Source organism: Ctenocephalides felis, unplaced genomic scaffold, assembly GCF_003426905.1.
Source record: "Ctenocephalides felis isolate EL2017-DRISC unplaced genomic scaffold, ASM342690v1 CF-g0.4_SCAFFOLD_03571, whole genome shotgun sequence".
NCBI classification, from domain to species: domain Eukaryota; kingdom Metazoa; phylum Arthropoda; class Insecta; order Siphonaptera; family Pulicidae; genus Ctenocephalides; species Ctenocephalides felis.
Genome location: NW_020539725.1, coordinates 10,464,526 through 10,483,525, shown reverse-complemented (window position 1 = coordinate 10,483,525; position 19,000 = coordinate 10,464,526). Strand labels below are relative to the sequence as shown.

The 19,000-nt window shown below is 29.6% G+C and overlaps 3 protein-coding genes across 3 annotated transcripts; 2 read left to right on the top strand and 1 right to left on the bottom strand.

Annotated features, from left to right (window-relative positions):
• The first annotated feature begins 3,435 nt into the window (after window positions 1-3,435).
• Window positions 3,436-9,103, top strand: LOC113385607 (retinol dehydrogenase 12-like). Its single transcript, XM_026623455.1, has 5 exons — window positions 3,436-3,571; window positions 3,872-3,993; window positions 4,061-4,135; window positions 4,207-4,326; window positions 8,551-9,103. Exons 1-5 carry the CDS (start codon window positions 3,516-3,518, stop codon window positions 9,069-9,071), a joined length of 894 nt encoding a protein of 297 aa, XP_026479240.1. The 5' UTR covers window positions 3,436-3,515; the 3' UTR covers window positions 9,072-9,103.
• On the top strand, window positions 9,073-9,928 carry LOC113385606 (peptidyl-prolyl cis-trans isomerase FKBP62-like; the record flags this gene model as incomplete). Its single annotated transcript, XM_026623454.1, has 1 exon — window positions 9,073-9,928. A coding segment is annotated over exon 1 (822 nt), but the record flags the coding sequence as incomplete, so codon positions are not given.
• Window positions 9,929-13,283: 3,355 nt separating this feature from the next.
• Window positions 13,284-18,794, bottom strand: LOC113385605 (atlastin-like). Its single transcript, XM_026623453.1, is given in 9 exon segments — window positions 13,284-13,431; window positions 13,679-13,745; window positions 13,967-14,117; window positions 14,190-14,475; window positions 14,578-14,901; window positions 15,228-15,506; window positions 18,528-18,590; window positions 18,592-18,705; window positions 18,756-18,794. Coding segments are annotated over 9 exon segments (1,452 nt in total). The 3' UTR covers window positions 13,284-13,302.
• Between the last annotated feature and the right edge of the window lie 206 nt (window positions 18,795-19,000).

Here is a 19,000-nt window from a genome sequence, read left to right as displayed (position 1 = left end):
CGCACATACATACATACAAACACACACACACACACACACACACCATACATCCATTTTTTCTAAGGTATGCCAAAATGTTCAGAAACCTCTGAAACGTAAAGATATATAAAAATTTTCATTTTTGATTTTTTTGCGATTACTATAACTTGCCCTACGGGAAGTTAATTATATATATATTTTTTTGTTACAATTTCTTTTTGTTAATCAAGATTTTAATGTCTTATTTACAAAATTGATATAAGCAAAAAAAATACAAAAATACAAAAAATGCAATAAATTGAATATAAAATGAAAAAAATTAAAATAAAAATAAAATTAAAACAGTAATACAAAAATAATAACATAAATGAACTATGACGTGATGATGTATGCCTACTACGTCAGGGCGCGTGCAGACATTGGGCTATGCTAGGTGTTTGGTAGATCGGAAGGCCATTTCTTGCTCAATCTTCTTAACGGTCTGTGAATCGCTTGAATAGTAGGATTTGTATGCTGGATTAATTTATTGTTAAAAGATGAACTTCTAATCTTGATCATTTCGTTGACAGTTGAGATTTTCAAATCCTTATGTAGGCAAAGGTTCGAAATATACCAAGGCGCATTAGTAAGGATACGCAGAATTTTGTTCTGGCACCTTTGAATGATGTTTATGTTAGATTTGCAAGAGCAACCCCATAGTTCGATTCCATAAGTCCAAATGGGCACTATGATAGTTTTGTACAGAAGTACCTTGTTATCGAGAGAGATTTCAGATTTCCTCTCAAAAAGCCAGTAAAAATCTTTTATTTTCAGTTGAATTTGTTTCTTGTTATATTCAATGTGCGTTGTCCATGTCAATTTCGAATCAATGTGCATGCCTATATATTTGACAGAATTGAATAGTGGAATTATTAAATTGTTCATGATGATAGGTGGACTGTTGTGATGTTTTAGGGAAACAATTATGTGCTGTGATTTTTTGATATTGATTTTGATATTCCATTCTAAAAACCATTTTTCGAGACTAGATAAATAATTTTGTAACTGACAAGTTGCTGTTCTAATATCGGAATCGCATGAAATAATTGCTATGTCATCGGCGTAAGTGGCATATGGTTAGAAGATCATCTGTGGGCATATCGTTTGTAAAAAGAAGATAAAGTACTGGACTTAGCACACTGCCCTGTGGTACCCCGCATTCTATATTTCTAATGCTCGAAGTCACATCTTTAATTTTGATTCTAAATTTTCTATTAAGCAAATATGAGCTTAAGATATTGAAGTAGTTTGGAAAAGTTGTTTTGATTTTATATATGAGTCCTGAGTGCCAAACCTTATCAAAAGCCTGACTGACATCTAAGAATACGCCGGCTACGCTCTGTTCCTTTCTATTCATGGCTTTAAGAATACGAAACACCGTTCTGTTGCATTATTGAATTGTAGAGTGGTCTTTTCTGAAGCCAAACTGGTGGTGAGGAATCCAACTATCATTTGGATGATCTTCTGACAATCTCTGCAACAAAAGTCTGATAGGACTGATAGGACTGATAGGACGGTATGAACTAGCATTGTGATGGTTTTTCGCGCAAATGAAATCGTTTTGGTTAGTTATTACAGAGGAGGGTTTTGTTGTAGGGGTTTACTTTTGTTCTTGATTGGTTTCCATATGGAATTATCGTACCTATTAGCTTCAATATATACGACCTGAATGTACAATTCATCCATTCTTTCATTTTTTTCCTTAGAGTATAATAGTACATACTCTCGGTATAAACTGTTAAAATCTTTGATAGAGATGAGAAAATAGTCAATTTTGAATAATATTTATACATTACAAAATAAGGGAAACATATATCCAAAATATGTTTCCAAGACACCATGTGAATATTTTCTGTGCATTACTACATCTAATTATTGACATAATTTTGATACATTTTTATTATTAAGAATATATATTAGATAAATTCAACTAATGAAAATCTAATAAGCTTTTACAAGTTGGATTACCATCTAAATATTCAGTTTTTTTTATATTTCCATATAATTACAATCTGCTTGGTAAGGATTCAGTAATTTTGGTAACAAATGTGTAAAAATAAAATTTTGAAATGAAACCAGCTGGTAGTCATTTTAGGTTTGAAAATAGATGAGATAAAATTACAGAACAGTAATAATAACTTTACATTATATGTTATTTGCTAAAAATAGCTTTACATTACATGTTATTTACATTGTGGTTTTAATTTTAAAAATTTAGATAATTTATCAAAAATAGATAGGATGACTGTTGAGTTGCCTTCTATAAAAAATGTAATTAAGAAAGCTTACAGGTTTATTAAGTTCTCATGGATATTAACAGAAAATGATACCCGCCTTTAAACCCGGTTTTCGATTTAAAAATTAACTAAAGAGACATCACTAACAAGCTTGAGGGCTATCAAGTTCTCAGGACTATTAACAAAAAATGAGCCTCCAATTAGGCCTTGATCAACCCATGCGAAGCAGTCGTGACATTAATGTCACTATATTTATAGTTATGACTATAATTATAGTTTTCCCATTAAAAATTTAGATAATTCATCAAAAATTCTATCGTTGGGTTGCCATATCTATGAAGCAATGTTATTAAGAAGCCATCATAACATGCTTATACAGGCCTTAATCACATTGCTATCAACGATTGAGCTTCGAATGATGTTCTTGTATCATTGGAAGCTCAATTGTTGATGTTGATAGCAATTGTGATTAATAACATGCCTTGATCAACCTGATGCAAAACAGTGATGATATTACGGTAAAGTATGGAAAATTCCTTAAAGCTAGTTGGCATAACCGTTGGGTTGCCAAGTATTAAGTAGTAGTGACATTTATTAGGGGCGTCTATTTATCACGTGATTGATTTTAAGGATCTTTGGACCCTTTCTTTCCTTTTACGTAGTGATATTTAAAATCAACTCCTTTTCCCACCCAACATTACGTGTATTTTAGTAACACGAAAAAATCGTAAAATTTTTGAAAAATTTAACCCTCTCCGCCAATAATAAAAAAACAAAATGGAGTCACATCTCAATCAGTCGACCACCCTCTCTCGACAGTGTGAACAACATAATAAGTAGTGACCATTAATTTCGTTTCATAGTTAATGTAAAATCAAATATGTGCATATTTAACTAAATAACCCTTAAAAAACTTTCGTATAAATATTTATAAAACCAAAAACAATTATTTTACCCACCGAAGATAAACAATCATTGTCTGCTGACATTATAAGCAAGACCTTGAAATTGCGCACAAAATAATCATTTATCAACTGAAGTGGATGCGCCTTCTAACCATTTTTAGATAATATTTATAGATAATATTTTGGCAACTATTAACATTGTGGTTTCCCAAAATAATTTGAAGGTGAGATTAAAGTTGACATTTGCGGTACCTGTTATCAAAGTTTTAGGTTATGGCTATGTAGAGTTTAATTTGAATTACTTACTGATTGCGTTGCTAGAAGTAATAGTAGTTTTATTATTGAAGCTTTAATAATGATACGTTATTTAGGAATCGGTTGTTTGGTTGCTGCTTCTTTGTATATCACACGGTAAATATTAATTAATAGATAATATTGTTTATATTACATTTCTAGTACTTTTACCTGGCTTGTATGCGTTGCACAAAAATTTAATTGCTTTTTGTAATATGTACATTGAATCTATGTAATTTGGAGATTTAAATTGCCTAAATGTACAAATCCAAATTCTTTAAAAAAAAAAACATTTATCTGCCATTTGAAGTTTATTTTATATGATTCCATTACTCCTGTCATAAGAACGCTCCTATTTTAGTTCACTTCGTTTCCAGTCACTTGTTTTGTTTTTAAAGTAGCAATTTTGGCTTGTAGGTGTTATTTTGTCGGTAAAAAGTGTGCATGTACAAAAATATATGTTAACGGTGAATATATAATAGTCACCGGAGCTTCATCTGGCATAGGCAAAGCTACTGCAACCGAATTAGCTCACAGAGGTACCCACCACATTACCAAATATTCTTATTATTCATATAAAATATAAATCATAGTTGTTTTACCCAGGTGCTCGTGTTATTTTGGCTTGCCGAGATGTAGAAAAGGCAAGAAGAGTCAGGAATAAAATAATTCTAGTCACTAGCAATATCAATGTGACTGTTTTGCATTTGGATTTGACTTCATTCAAAAGTATTCGTAATTTGTTGCCGAAGTAAAAGAGTTGATAGCTGGTCATCAATTGGCTGCTTTGGTCAATAATGCTGGGTTGTTTTATGCGGATCCTAAATTAAGTGAAGATGGATATGATTTGACTTTCCAAACTAATTATTTAGGTATGAGAGATTTGGTAATACAATGTTGGTAAATATTTTTGTGAAAAAAGATGTTGATCTGTTGATTTGTCTTTGAAGCATAAGTATTTTGGAATACTACCAATTATCCTAGCTGGTAAAGAAATATTATGAAAGGTCACTAGAATCTATTCGGAAAGGCAAAATTTAATATGGTACATCACATTACAATATAGTAAACCAGACTATACAATTTTTTTTATTATTACTTCTTATCAGATTATAACATTATAATGGACAAGTTATAAGTATCGATACCGCAAGTAAAGTAAAACCTAGAAAAGGTCATTGATTAAAAAATATAATTTGCAAAGAAATAAAAGTAAAAATGCATGAAATTAATAATAATTTTTATTAATAGATTCTGTGGCAAAACTTTTGAACTAAAATTAAAGTGTTTTTATTAATTTTATTATTATTGCACTTAAGAAAACAATAAATTCAAATCACATTTAGAACAACTTGATTTTAATACGTACAACTGTTCATTTGAATCTTAATTTGAATATATGCACACACTACATGATTTTATTGCTTTTTTACTTTAAATATGAAAGATCTACCAAATTTTACAGATCTTTGTAAATTCATTCTCTTGGGGGGGACACTAGTGTGATTATAAAAGGAAACTCATTAGAAGTAGTAAATATTAAATATATTTAGTTATGAATTCAACTTGCAATTGATTTAATTCTAACTGGAGAACTTTATCTTAAATAATTCCTTTGTTTAATTTTATGGTTGTGCTTACAACGCTTTTAATATTGATTTGATACGATTTGATTTGCCAATTGGGCGAATTTGATGAAAAATTCAATACTTTTTTATTCAACGATGATTTTATTAGACATCAATATTATTTGTACAATTTTTTGTTTTCGTATATAAAATCATGACATACTTAATCTAACTTGGAGCTAATTTTCTTCACCAACAATCTTTTGCTCAATAATGACAAAAACTCGAATCATGTCTTTTCAAGCAGTGAATAAAATATACAACAAGATTAACCTTCTAATTATCACTGGCATCCAATTTGTATTTTTAACTTCCCGAAGGAGAAGTTTATGTTTTCATCAAAAAATCCGATTCGCTAATTTTATGTTTTCTCGACGTTTCAAGCCATTCTGAATCGAATGAGACCAAATTTGGAAAAAGTATGTGTGTGTGTGTGTGTGTGTGTATGTGAACAGATTTTTTGCCGTAAATCGACGTTTTCTCGAAAACGGCTAGGTCGATTTCAAAAATTTAAAAGCCATTCGATGTATCTCGACGAGAACTATTGTTTGTCAGTTTTGTGCGACGATCGGCCAAGCCGTTTCTTTATAAATGGCAGAAAAGTGAAAAATTTTTCGTCTACGTTTTAGCCCGCAATTCTGAATCGATTTTGAAAATTCAAAACCGTTCGAAAGATATTGGTTGGGAATCGTGCTGATTAGTTTTGGTAGAGATCGGCCGGGCCGTTTTCTTGTAATAAAGTTTTAAAAAAAAAAATTCGACGATTTTTATGATTATTTTTTTGACGATAGATACCATAGTCTTCTAGATGATACTAAATATTACGGCCCTACGACAACTGTTCAGCTTTAAAAATTCGTCAAAGTTTGCAAAATCAGTATAGTCTTTTTGGCATTTGTCAAAATTAGACTTTTGATCGACGTTTTCTCAAAAACGCCTGAACCGATTTTAGAAATTTAAAAACCATTTGATGTATTTCGGTGAGGACTATCGTTTGTCAATTTTGTGCAACGATCTGACAAGCCCTTCTTTGTAATTTGAAAAAACTTTCGTACACATTTAAGCTTATCCTACCGAACCGATTTCAAAAAATCAAAAACTGTTCGAAAGATATTAGTTGGGAATGATACTGATTAATTTTAGGTGAAAATCTACCGAGCCGTTTTCTTGTAATTAACTGTTGAAAAAAAGTGTTAAATTTTCGTCGACATTTAAGCTCATCCTACCGAACCGATTTTAAAATATCAAAAACTGTTCGAAAGATATTAGTTGGGAATGGTACTGATTAATTTTAGGTGAAAATCTACCGAGCCGTTTTCTTGTAATTAACTGTTGAAAAAAAATTTAAGCCGATTTTCATGGCACTTTTTTGGCGATATACATCATGGTCTTATAGAACTTACTGTAATATTATGGCCTTACGACAAGTAGTTTAATTTTACAAATTCGTCAATGTTTGCTAAAATTATTATCGTTTTTTTCAAAGTAGGATTGATAAAGAATATTATTTACACTTTTTTTTTATTAAGTCGATTATTTACACAAATCGGGAAGTTCATGTAACTTGCCTCAAGGCTAAATACCAAACCAACTAGTTTTGTTTCTAAATTTCTGGGCATCCTTATTACATAAAAACTTGAACTAGTACTTGAATTATGGAAATGTTGTTTCATGTTGAAGATTCTTAAATCAAAAGTCATTTTAGTCTTCTTTCAATTTGTTATTCTAATTTCGATTTGCATCTTACATATGGATTACAATTTTGGAGATTTTTGTCGGTTTTGAAGAACATTTTCAAAATATAAAATAGAGCGTCAAGAATATTTTTTTCACATAGTTTTTTGTCAACATGTTTGAATCATTTCCGAAAATTTAACTTTCTCACTAATTTTCAACTATTCTTCATGAAGAATAATCCTGAACAGTCCAACTCATCTTTCATGTTGAATTCCTATTATGAAACCAGAAATTTGACCATAAAAGAAGTAATATTCAAACTTGTAACGTCTTTTAACCAGAGATGGCCTAGGAGAACAGATTTTTAATCTACTCCTACTACAGATTAGAAAATTAAGTGATCGTCAATATCACACCACTATCATTAAATTTTTGAAAGCCTAAAGCTTCTACGATAGAGATTTCAGAATCTCTATTTCTATATTCTACGATAGAGATTTCTGAATTTGCCAATTCGATATCAAATATATAATATAACTTATAAAGAATTTCTCTCGACAGTTACAATTACTATTTCCTTCTTTTTTCTTGCTCCTAATTTTCTGTTCAAAATTATTTCAACTTTTTTTTTAATCAAAAAAAAAACTAGTGGTGCATGGCATCGTGCCTTAAGGCAAATTGCTGGAACTTTCCGTACCGAAAACTAAATTATTGAAAAACTTTGAAAAATTAGATTTTTGAGAAAATTGAAATTTTGTGAAAAAATTGAATTTTTTGAAAATTCAGATTTTTTTTATATTCTGATTTTTTTTGTATTTAGATTTTTCTTGAAAATTTTGACATTTTTTTTGAAGCGATGCATAGCAGATTTGGAGTCGAAATACCAAAGCGCGTAAGCGCCGCGTAGTCGTCTATCGTGTAAACATTGGTACGGAACCCATATAAATGTACACAAAATTTGTACTTATTATTAACATTATAATTATCAAAATATTTGATAATACAATGTACATATGTGTACTGTTAATTTTTGACCGCTAAATGGCGTTAATTTTTACTTTTTTTATTGGATCCCGGAGACGCTGGACCTGCCTTTACAAAAATTTGACCAGTTGTTTATTTCGTCAATACAAGTAAGATGTTTCACACTCTGTTATCTCAAAAACGGAGTTTTATCTCTTTTTGACCCATATCTCCGAAACGGCAAGACCTGCTTTTGCCAAAAAATAATCAGCACGTGTCCTTATCAGTAGGAATCGTTTATTTTTTGAATTATTCAAATCGGTTGATCCATGTTCGCGAAATCGTCGACGGAAATTTGTATCCGCACACATATACACACACGCATACATCCATTTTTTCTAAGGTATGCCAAAATGTTCAGAAACCTCTGAAACATAAAGATATATAAAAAAAAACTATTTTCGATTTTTTTGCGATAACTGTATCTTACTCTACGGAAAGTTAATAAAACAAAACTATTGTTTAAATATATTTTTGCTTCATGGTTTAAATTTATACAAGTTGCCCTAAATTTCATTGTTATTATAAATTGATGTCTGAATAAAATCATTACAAAAACTAGAATTGACGCTTTGTTACAATGAAGTTGGTGTTATTACATCATAAGAGAATGCAAAATATAACTCATCCATATTGTTGACAATTTTTTATTATTATAGAAATTAAAAAAAAATCTTTCCACAAAAATGCTTACCAACATCTTACAAATTATAAAATAATTTCTATCCAATTGTATCAATATTGTAATATGGTTTTGTCTTTTTAAAGGTCCATTTTTGTTAACACAACTGTTGTTACCAACTTTGGAAGAATCACCAGAAGCCCGTGTTGTAAATATATCATCTGCTGCACACTTATCGGCACCAACTGTATCTATAGGCCAATTAATATCTTTCGATAAATCGTCATACAACAAATTAAATGCTTATCGTCTGTCGAAACTGTCCCTGGTAGCCTATTCGTTTAAACTCTCTACATTGCTGGAATCAAAAAATTCATCAGTGAAAATATTTGCTGTTGATCCAGGGAATGTTGAAACAGAGATTTTCCGCAATTTTCCACCATTGTGCAATCCGATTTTGTATTGGTTACAGAAACCTTTAAGACTGATTTTAGTTAAAACTCCTTCCGAAGGTGCTCAAAGTGTATTACACGCATTGTTTTGCCCAAATTTGAAATCTATTTATATATCAAACGTGTCAGAGTCTATGAAGTACTCTGATGTAGTAAAAGACACTGATTTTTGTGATTCATTAATAAAGGCTAGTGAACTCTGGGTAAAGGCATAAGAATTATTTATTGTATTTGTTCTAAATTTAATAACATGGGAAACATAGAAAAAAACGTTATTTTTGCTGGTGTTCTTGGCATTAAACCTGTTGAAGATGCAAAATGTATAATAAAGTTATCTAACTTGGTATTTGAATGCTCGAGTGATCCATATTTGGAATGGACTTCGATAAAAACAATATTTCAGGAAGGTGATAGAAATCATCTTATCATCGGTGATGTTGATTACGATTTTGATAAATTAATTGAGTCGGCTGTGAAAACAATGCACAACAAAGAAGTAAGTGATTTTATATTGAAGGCCAGTATAACATTAAATCAAATATCACATGATATATCAGTTAAGGTAAGAATAGAGCTGATAAGTCTTATAAATATGCAATATGTTCATAAACTTCCATATATTCATAAGGCCTATATTGCTAGAAAGCATAAAGACAGAGGTGTTGATTTTTTCAAAAAGCAAGAATACTTATTAGCCTTCAAGAGATTCAGTAAAGCTTTGAAGTTATTAATATCACTAGGCCCATACAGCGATAGCGGCCTTAACGATGCCGATTATAAAATAGTTTTTGATCTCAAGCGAGATTTGTATAACAATTTAGCCTTATGCAGGCAGTGTATGAAATCGAAGAATCCAGAAGTTAATCTTCAACATATTGTATATTTGTGTAATAAAGTTTTAGAGATCGATTCCAACAATATCAAAGCTCTGATGAGGCTTGCAAAGGCCAAGACTGAATTAAGAGACTTTGAGGAAGCCAGAGATGTTGTGAGTAAAATACTGGAGATAGAACCAAATTATTCTAGTGCCAAAAGTGAAATGATTAAGTTAACTACAATTATAAAAGAACAAAATAAAAATTCTGATAGTATTGTTAAAAAAATGTTTGGAAACTTATCCTAAACTGTAAATTCTATGTATTTCTTGTATATATTTAATTAATAAAACAAAGATTTATATATAAATTAAATTTTTTGTTTCAAATTTTGTTTAATAAAATTTAATCGTTAATTATTGTTGATGAGAAAAATAAGAAAAAACTGGTTATAGTAGAATTTTGTGATTTGTACATTTTTTTCTTCAAAAAATTAAATACACATATCTCCAATTATTTCAAATTTTGATCTCTTTATCGTCAGTCACTTAAAGTTATATTTTTCTTCTTAAAATAAAAAAAAAATTTGGGAGTCTATCACTGAAGATAGATTTTAGTCTTATAGTTAGTTAAAATTTTATACTTTGTGTTAATTTCAAATAAAAAATTGAAAAAAAGTTTGCTAAACTGATCTGAATATCATCAATAATGATTGTATTTTTAAATACTTCAATTTTTGTATTATTTTGAAGATTTTGTGTTAATAGTAAATTAGGCTATAGCCTAATAATATTTAACAATAAATGATAAAATTAAAACTAGTTATCAGTGGCATTTTGTCTTAAGGCAAGTTACATCAGCTTCTCGATATGTATGCATAATCAACATAAAGTAATGATAAATAAGTAATAAACAAATCAACATAAATTAATCAATAAATATTTATATTTAGCCATCACATAATATGTGTTATAAAGATAATGGATTTAGCTATTTAGGTAAAAGGTTCCATTGTTTATTTCGAAAATAAAATTTTAGTCCTCAATAATTTTAATTAATCACTGGTATTCCCAAACAATATCTTTTCGTTTTTCAAACTAGCTGTAAGTGGAATTCTGTCTTAAGGCAATTAAGGCAAATTGCTGGAACTTCCCGTACCAATTTTTTTTTTTAAAAACGATTAAGATTTTTAAAAAATTTTACTTCGAAAAAATAAGATTTTTGAGAAACTATATATTGGACAAAAATTACTTTTTTTTGAAAAAAAAAATTTTTTTTTTAAAATATTTTTTTTTTTTGAAAAAAAAATGTTTTATTTTGACATATTTTGGAAGATCTAAACTTTTTTTCAAAGCAATCGTACTGCTTTAACTGCATAAAGACGAAATATCAAAGCGCGTAAGCGCCGCGCCGCCGTCTAACGCGTAAACATTGGTATGTAAAAAAAATTATACTTTTTGTTAAAATCTCTATAAAATATCTGATAATTTGATGTGCATATGTCCAATGATCATTTTTGACCGCCAAATGGCAATTTTTTTTACTTTTTTCATCAGATCTCCGAAACCGTTAGACCTGCCTTCATGAAAATTTGATCAATTCCTTATCTTGTCAATACAAGTAAAATGTTTTTTGAATTATTCAAATCGGACGCTCCGTTCTCTTAAAAACTGAGTTGCCGTTTTCGGCACTTTTTGCCCCGTATCTTTGGAACGGCTAGACCTGCCTTCGCCAAAAACTAATCAGCACGTCTCATTATTAATACGAATCGAATATTTTTTGAATTATTCAAATCGGTTGATCCGTGTTCCCGAAATCGTCGACGAAAATTTGTATCCGCACATACATACACACACGCACATACATACATACATACACACACACACACACACACACACACATACAACCATTTTTTCTAAGGTATGCCAAAATGTTCAGAAACCTCTGAAACGTAAAGATATATAAAAATTTTCATTTTCGATTTTTTTGCGATTACTATAACTTGCCCTACGGGAAGTTAAAAAAAAAACTGCTCGGCAGATCGTTGAGCAAAAATGACATGTGCGAGTTCTTAACGAGTTAAATCGAACGGCTTTTAAAATTTTGAAATTGGTCTAGCCGTTCTTGAGAAAACTTCATACTTTTTCTCAAATTTGACCTCATTCGATTCAGAATGATTGAGACAAGGATTTCCTTGCGAAATCAAACTTCTCCGGGAAGTTAATAATGTATACAATAAATTTCCTGATTCCTAGATTACAAGCAGTATTTTTTTTGACAAAAGTTATTCCAAAAAATTTATAATGATGAATGAATTATCAGTATCAGTAGCAATAGCAAATCAGCTCTCCTACAGCAACATCGATTTACTTAATGAATACATTGATTTCAAGTTAATTTAAAGTTTGTATCAATCAATAGCATTTATTTAGAAAGTCTCGCTTTCAGATCATGTTAAAACTCTTGGAAAAATGAAAATATTTCTTTAAATTTTAAATATAAGCCAATGTACAAAATTTTATCAGCAGCTCTTATTGGCCATACTTATTTACTAATTATTGAAAATAATATTTAAAAATACACATTTATTTCTTCATTATTACAACAAAAAATACTTTATTCAAAGATAGAGCAAAGAAGTTAAAATTCTTAAAATTATATATTGCAGTATTTCAGCATATTCATGATATTATCGCTCAATGTACATACAAATTTAAACTTAGTATATTTACAGTATCTGGCAAGTACATCTATTTTGGCAGGCTTTAAATAACCATTTTCAGAACTAATTAGTATTTATATGGACCTTTTATGAAATTATTTCATTAACCAAACTAACGAATTAACTACACTATTGGTTTGGCATACTTAATGATTATAATACATGAAATATTTTCTTATTGCTTAAAGAGTAACAACCTAAAGTGATTTTTTTTAGTAAAATAGATAAATTCATATTTGAAATTGTTTCAACAATGCTTAAAGATAATGATATTAAATTTGATATAAAATTTGTAACCTAGTAACATCACAATGAAAATCATATTTTCAGAATGAATTTATAACTCTTCCTTTTTAATGTATTTAAAGTTTGTTAAAGCATTTATTACAGTTATATTTTCTTATTAAGAGGAATTAAAAATAACATACAAAATAAGTAATCTATAAAAAGAATCATAAATAATTGTTTTCGTTAAAAACTACAAACCACTGCCAAAATAACGTTACAAAACCATTTCACAAAGACATCTACGAGATAACTAATAAAACATTATATATAACATAATTCATTTTCGAAATCACTTTCAGCTGAGTGTGGTAGTGAAAATTTTACAAAAAAAAAAAAAACACTACATGACTAAAACAACTATATATATGTCATGATTATAGAGATTATTTATAAGATTTTAGGCACTTTAGAGGTTGTTTTACCATTAACGAGAGTTAAATATAACAATATTATTTATTTGTAAGATAGAACAAAGGGGTGGGTTAATTATTGTTTCTTTTTCTTGGTGTGGTGGTCTATGGAAACATCGGAACTTTTGCGAAATTTGTTGAAAACGTTTCTACTCTTGCCCGATGCCTTCTTGATAGACTGACCGGCTTTATCCGGCAGGATTTCTTTGTATCATGACTGCTTCACTTTTCCATTGGCATGAGTTGAGTTCAGAGCCGTGGTCGCTCCAGCAGTGAATGCTTGATTTGTGACATGTTGAATACTTTTTTCCATACAACTTTCATATATTGGTTTCATTGCCTGGAAAAGAAATAATCTGTAATTTTGTAATTGTATACAAAATGGGAAATGGACAAAAAAGGTGTGCTCATTTTGTATTTGCTATTGGTATCATTGTATTGAATAATCAAATAACAAAATCCATAATGCCAAATTAAATGCATTTCATTGTATTTATTTGGAAGAAATTTCTTCGAGATACGAGCGATTCATAATTTTGTGTAATTGTATTCAAGAGTTGTGAATAAAATGTAGAATGAAAACTTACATTTATCCATATCATATTTGCAATTTCATCGATAGTGACACCAATATCTGTAAGTTCTCCACTATATCTGTAAAATTATGAAGAAAAGTTTAAATCTGATTACAGATCGAGGTGTTAAATTAAATATTCATTTGTATTCATCTAAAACATATCTGTTCAATAATCTATTATCAAACTGATAGTAAAACTATGCTTTTAAGATCAATTTCTGTAATCAATATAAACGTAAATTATTTTTGTTTAATCAATAAGCGTATTAATATAACAATTTTATATTTATATATTTACCTAATATATGCCCATAGAACCAAAGTCAGAAGTGCGACACCCATTGCAAAATTGCAGATATTGGAAATTGCATACAAACCAACCAATCCAAAAACTCCACTTAGAACGTACATAAGAATGAGCAGTGCAAAAAATACTGCAGGTGTTCTAGCTGCCTATAATAAGATTTAACATTTAGTTTTTGTCTTACAATTTAAATTATCTTTCCTTATTCATATTAAACTCGCCTTAAAAATATTTTTGCTATCATTATGTCCTTTGAATTGTTCAAATGCTTCATCCAAATCCGCTTCCAATTTAATTCTATAGTTTTCTGAGAAGGCAGAGCCACCCATTTTCCTTTTTTGTATGAATGTACCAACTGCTTTATCTCTTATTCTCAAATGCTCAGATTCCAAATGTGCAGTACTTAAATATGGTTTGCTGCCTCCACAGATGTCTTCCATTAATTGTGTGTACATGTCTTTAGCCTCAGCTACAGCTGATAGATTATTCGCTTCCGCAGTAGCCTAAAAAGAAAAATTAAAAATTACATATCTATTAAAACATCAAAGCAAACATTGAATAAAAGTAATGATTCACGTTCTCTTTCCATTTCCATTATCACTTACCACAAGCATGCTCTTAGGCTCGGGAAGCTCATTTCCTTTATAAATTGACATATATGCTTTGAAATACTGCACCAGATCTCTACATTTGACTGGTACGCCATTTATACGTTTTGCAATTAAGTTTTCGGGAGCCAATAGCATCGGTATGAATACTTTTAGAGAGTCTTTAAATTCGGGCGTTATATCTGTAAGTCGACCATCAAAATTCGGATTTGTGGCCACAGTTAAACCAGGATGAGGCATCAGAAAACAGGCCACTTCAGTGAAGCAGGAAGCTATATGCTTGCGTAGAGATTGTAGTTCTGGGTGCTGTCTTTCTGATATCTAGAGGAAAAAAAAATAAGATTAGATGTTTTGGATTCATTTAGAAGTTTTTTCAGCCAGTTATAGTAGTATCATCTCCATTATGTACAATAACATTTATGACTTTTTGGTATTTAGAGTTCCATTATGAAATAATGAAATAACTATATTAAAACATACAAAATAATTTTACGTTTCAAGAAAAATGTACAATTAGTTCATTTTATAAAAGAACTTTGATTTACATCGCAACATAAATTGTTGTTTCGTTTTGAAAATTCAACGAAATGTTTATCTCAAACGATAGAAATAAAGAATTCTTTATTTGAATTATTAATAATTCTCACTTTCATCCGCCTCTGTAGCAAATTCTGTCCACCCACAGCACCATATTGTTCCTCGTAGGGAAAACTCCAGTCCCGAACCAGGAATTGCAATCTCTGGAAGGGCTTCTGTCCCGAATCAGCCAATGCCAATCTGCCATATTCCGTGAAAAGGTGCAAATGTTGCAAATCATCTTCTTGTATATTTTGTGTTAAATTGTATATCTGTACAGAACTCAACATTGTGCTCAAAGCAAATACGGTGGCGCAGTCTTTGACTGTGCTCTCACTGTCGAAGGTCCCCTGAAAGGAAACAAAAGTAGTTAAAAATTTAGCTCAAAATGAATCGTTTTTGTATTATGAATAAGTAAATTTGTAGGATTAAAAAAATGACTAAAAATTTAAAATTTTCTGACCATTGTTAGATATTAGTATAACATATGAATTTCTTTTTCAATTTTGTCCATATCTTGTACTTGCTTTTGTAATAATTCAAATATAAATGTAATAGTATATAAATTTGGAAAATAAATCCTATTGAATTTTAATATGGTGAGATCAAGATCGATAAAATTTCAGGAGACACAAGAATTTCGGTGATATGTAATTAGCATAAAACAAGTCTGTCTTGTTAATGAATCTTGTAATACATTATTACGTATGTTATATTATCAGAGATCGTGTTCAGAATAATTCTACTCAACACTATAATTTATTGATAAATATAAATATATTGATAATTAATAAATAATATTGATAAAAAATCTCAAAACTATTTTTTTCAAAATTCTGAAAAGTTCCAGCATTTAAGGCACGATGCAGTAGTTTTCTATAGTATTAGAAGATAAACAAACGAATATTTATCAAATCGCGCCGAATGTTCATATGTAAATGTTATTATAATCAAAATGCACACGATTGACGCTTGACTTCTGTAAATAATTCGAAACAAAGTTTTTGTTATCGCATTTCATCGGACAATGATAATTGTTTAATTTATTTACCATTTATCATAGAATTGATTACAAAAGGCAAGAGGCTGTTTTTCAAAAAAAATCTGACTGAATAAAATTATTTGTAAGTACACTACATTCAAATAAGACCTAAAATTAGTTCAGTAAAGCAATGATTGACAATAAAAGTATGCAAAAAAAAAGTGAAGCAATGTTGAGTTTTATGCTCTTTCCTTACATATAATTTCTGAATATTATTATTAATTAATCATTTAATATTATATTAGTTATCTAAATATACAATTCAAAACTTTATCATAAACAAACTTAATTGAGATTATCTATTTGACAAATTTTAAGAATAGTATTCCTATTCTGATATATAAAACATAAAAAAAAAAAAATATATCTATTTTCAATTTCCCGTAGGGTAAATTATAGTAATCTTAAAATAAAAATCAAAACTGAAACTTTTTATATATCTTTACGTTTCAAAGGTTTCTGAACACTTTGGTATACCTTAGAAAAAATGAAAGTATGTATATGTGTGTTTTGGATACAAATTTTCGTTGACGTTTTCGATCAACCAACTTGAATATGTAATTTAAAAAAAACATTCGATTCGTATTGATGGGGAGACGTGCTGATCAGTTTTTGGCAAAGTGAAAAAAACTAGCAATTCAGTTTTTGGAAAAACGGAACGTCTAATTTGAAGTATTCAAAAACACCTTATTTGTATAGACGAAATGAAGAACTGATTAACTTTTTGGAAAGGCAGGTCCAGCGGTTTCAGAAATCCAATATAAAAAAGAAAAAAAAACGCCATTCGGTGGAAAAATGATCATAAGACAAATTCCATCAAATTATCACGTATTTTACAGATTTTAGTAATAGATACAAGTTTTGTTGTCTATGGGTCCGTACAAATGTTTGTTAGACTGCGACGAGAGCTTACGCGCTTCAATATTTTGTTTCTGAAACGAAGCGTCATGCTTTGAGAATAAGTTCAAATTTGTCAAAGAAGGCAATTTTTTCAAACATCTCGATATTTGAAATCTTTGTCAGTTTTAAAAAAATTCAAAACTTTAAAAACAAAATAATTATCGGTACGGGAAGTTCCAATGATTTGCTTGGCACGGTACCATATATCACTAGTTTTAAAATTAATGTTATAAAAAGTAAAATCTAGTAAAAGAAAGAAGTACTATTTTTATGGTGAAAATCAGAATTAAGTAAACATTGACAAATCAGATAATCGCGCGCTGATATATTGATTGGTATATTTAATGACACGCTTTTAAAACCAATCCATCAAAGCTTTTTCTTGCTAATCGATTTCTTATCAAAAAATGATATCTATCCACTTATTCATTTTTATATGAAGAATAGCAATAAATTTATGCGCATATTAGTGAATCATTTACGAACTTTGTACGCGCGATAGAAAGGTGTTCGAATGCAATCGAATAGACAATAGACAATTGTTAATAATGAAAATAATAAACAATCGACAGTTCTTAAACGATTTATCGTTTATAATAACAAGCTTGATTAAACGTTATAAAGTTGGATTCTGAAATATTCTGCGTTCGGAAAACAGAGAGAAATCATGAGTCTTAGCTTCAGAAATCAAGAGTTGCTCTTATTGTCCTCTAAAATATAAGACTAGAATGTATATAACCTGTTTATATAAATGCCTCATTTATACTGATAATTTAAAAAAAAGTATATTTATTAATAGAAATAAAGTTATATGAATATAACTATAATCTGGTTATGTATGGAGCAAAGCTCTCATGGATCAGAGACATGGACTGTAAAAGAGACCGACAAAAGCTTTTTGTGAATTTAAAAATGTGGTGCTGGAGGCGAATGGAGAAGATAGGCAACAAATGAAGAGGTCCTGAAAAAAATGGGCGAAGAAAGAACTCTATTGAGTACGATCATTTAAAGGAAAAGAAACTGCACTCATTCTGCCACTTGAAACTAAAAAATATTGCCACTTAAAACAGTAATCTAAGATCGTCTATAGTCAGACGGTTGATGACTAAGACAATAAAAAAAAAAACAGGAACTGAAAGCCGAAGACAAGACCATACAGTATGGAAGTAGAAATATGTCAAGAAAAAGCATAAATGAATAATAAAAAGTGATCAATGGCACTGGGAATAGTAAATCAAGGGAATGAAAAAGAATCATTGATTTGTGGTGCTCTGACACCATGGATCTGCCTTCGGGCAACTTCTATTTATTATTATTATTATGTAATTTCAATGAAAAAAATGATTTAAGAGTTACTAAGAAGGTATAGCTTAAAGTTCATTCATTATCCTTCCTGGTGGCAATTTAAATGAGAAGCTATTAAACTGACCTGGGTATCCAGAAGTAGTACAGCTAGTTTTTGTCCATTGGCCGATTCATGCAAAAATGGTTCAGGACCACATCAAGATCCCTGTAGTGTCTCTTTCGGAGCCCCCGCGCCATGAGAAACCGCTGAGGGGCGCATCTTCAGCTCCTAACCAATCTCCTGATGATTCTCGGTTCACATACTATAGGAAATAAAAAATATTTATATTTGAAAAATATAATATTAAACTACAACTAAAGGTTCGAATGCGGCTATTATTTTCAGATACATCTTATTTATATTCTCAAATGTTAAAAAAAATTGACTTACTTTATTTAAACTATTAAAAGAATCTTATTAATGGATTAACTTTTATATGCATGGCATTGTACAATATTTTCCATAAAAATCCAATATATCATCATATTTATCATAAAGCAGTAACATTGTTAGTGTCAAATATTTAATTTATAAAGTATTTTCTAATTCAATTTCTT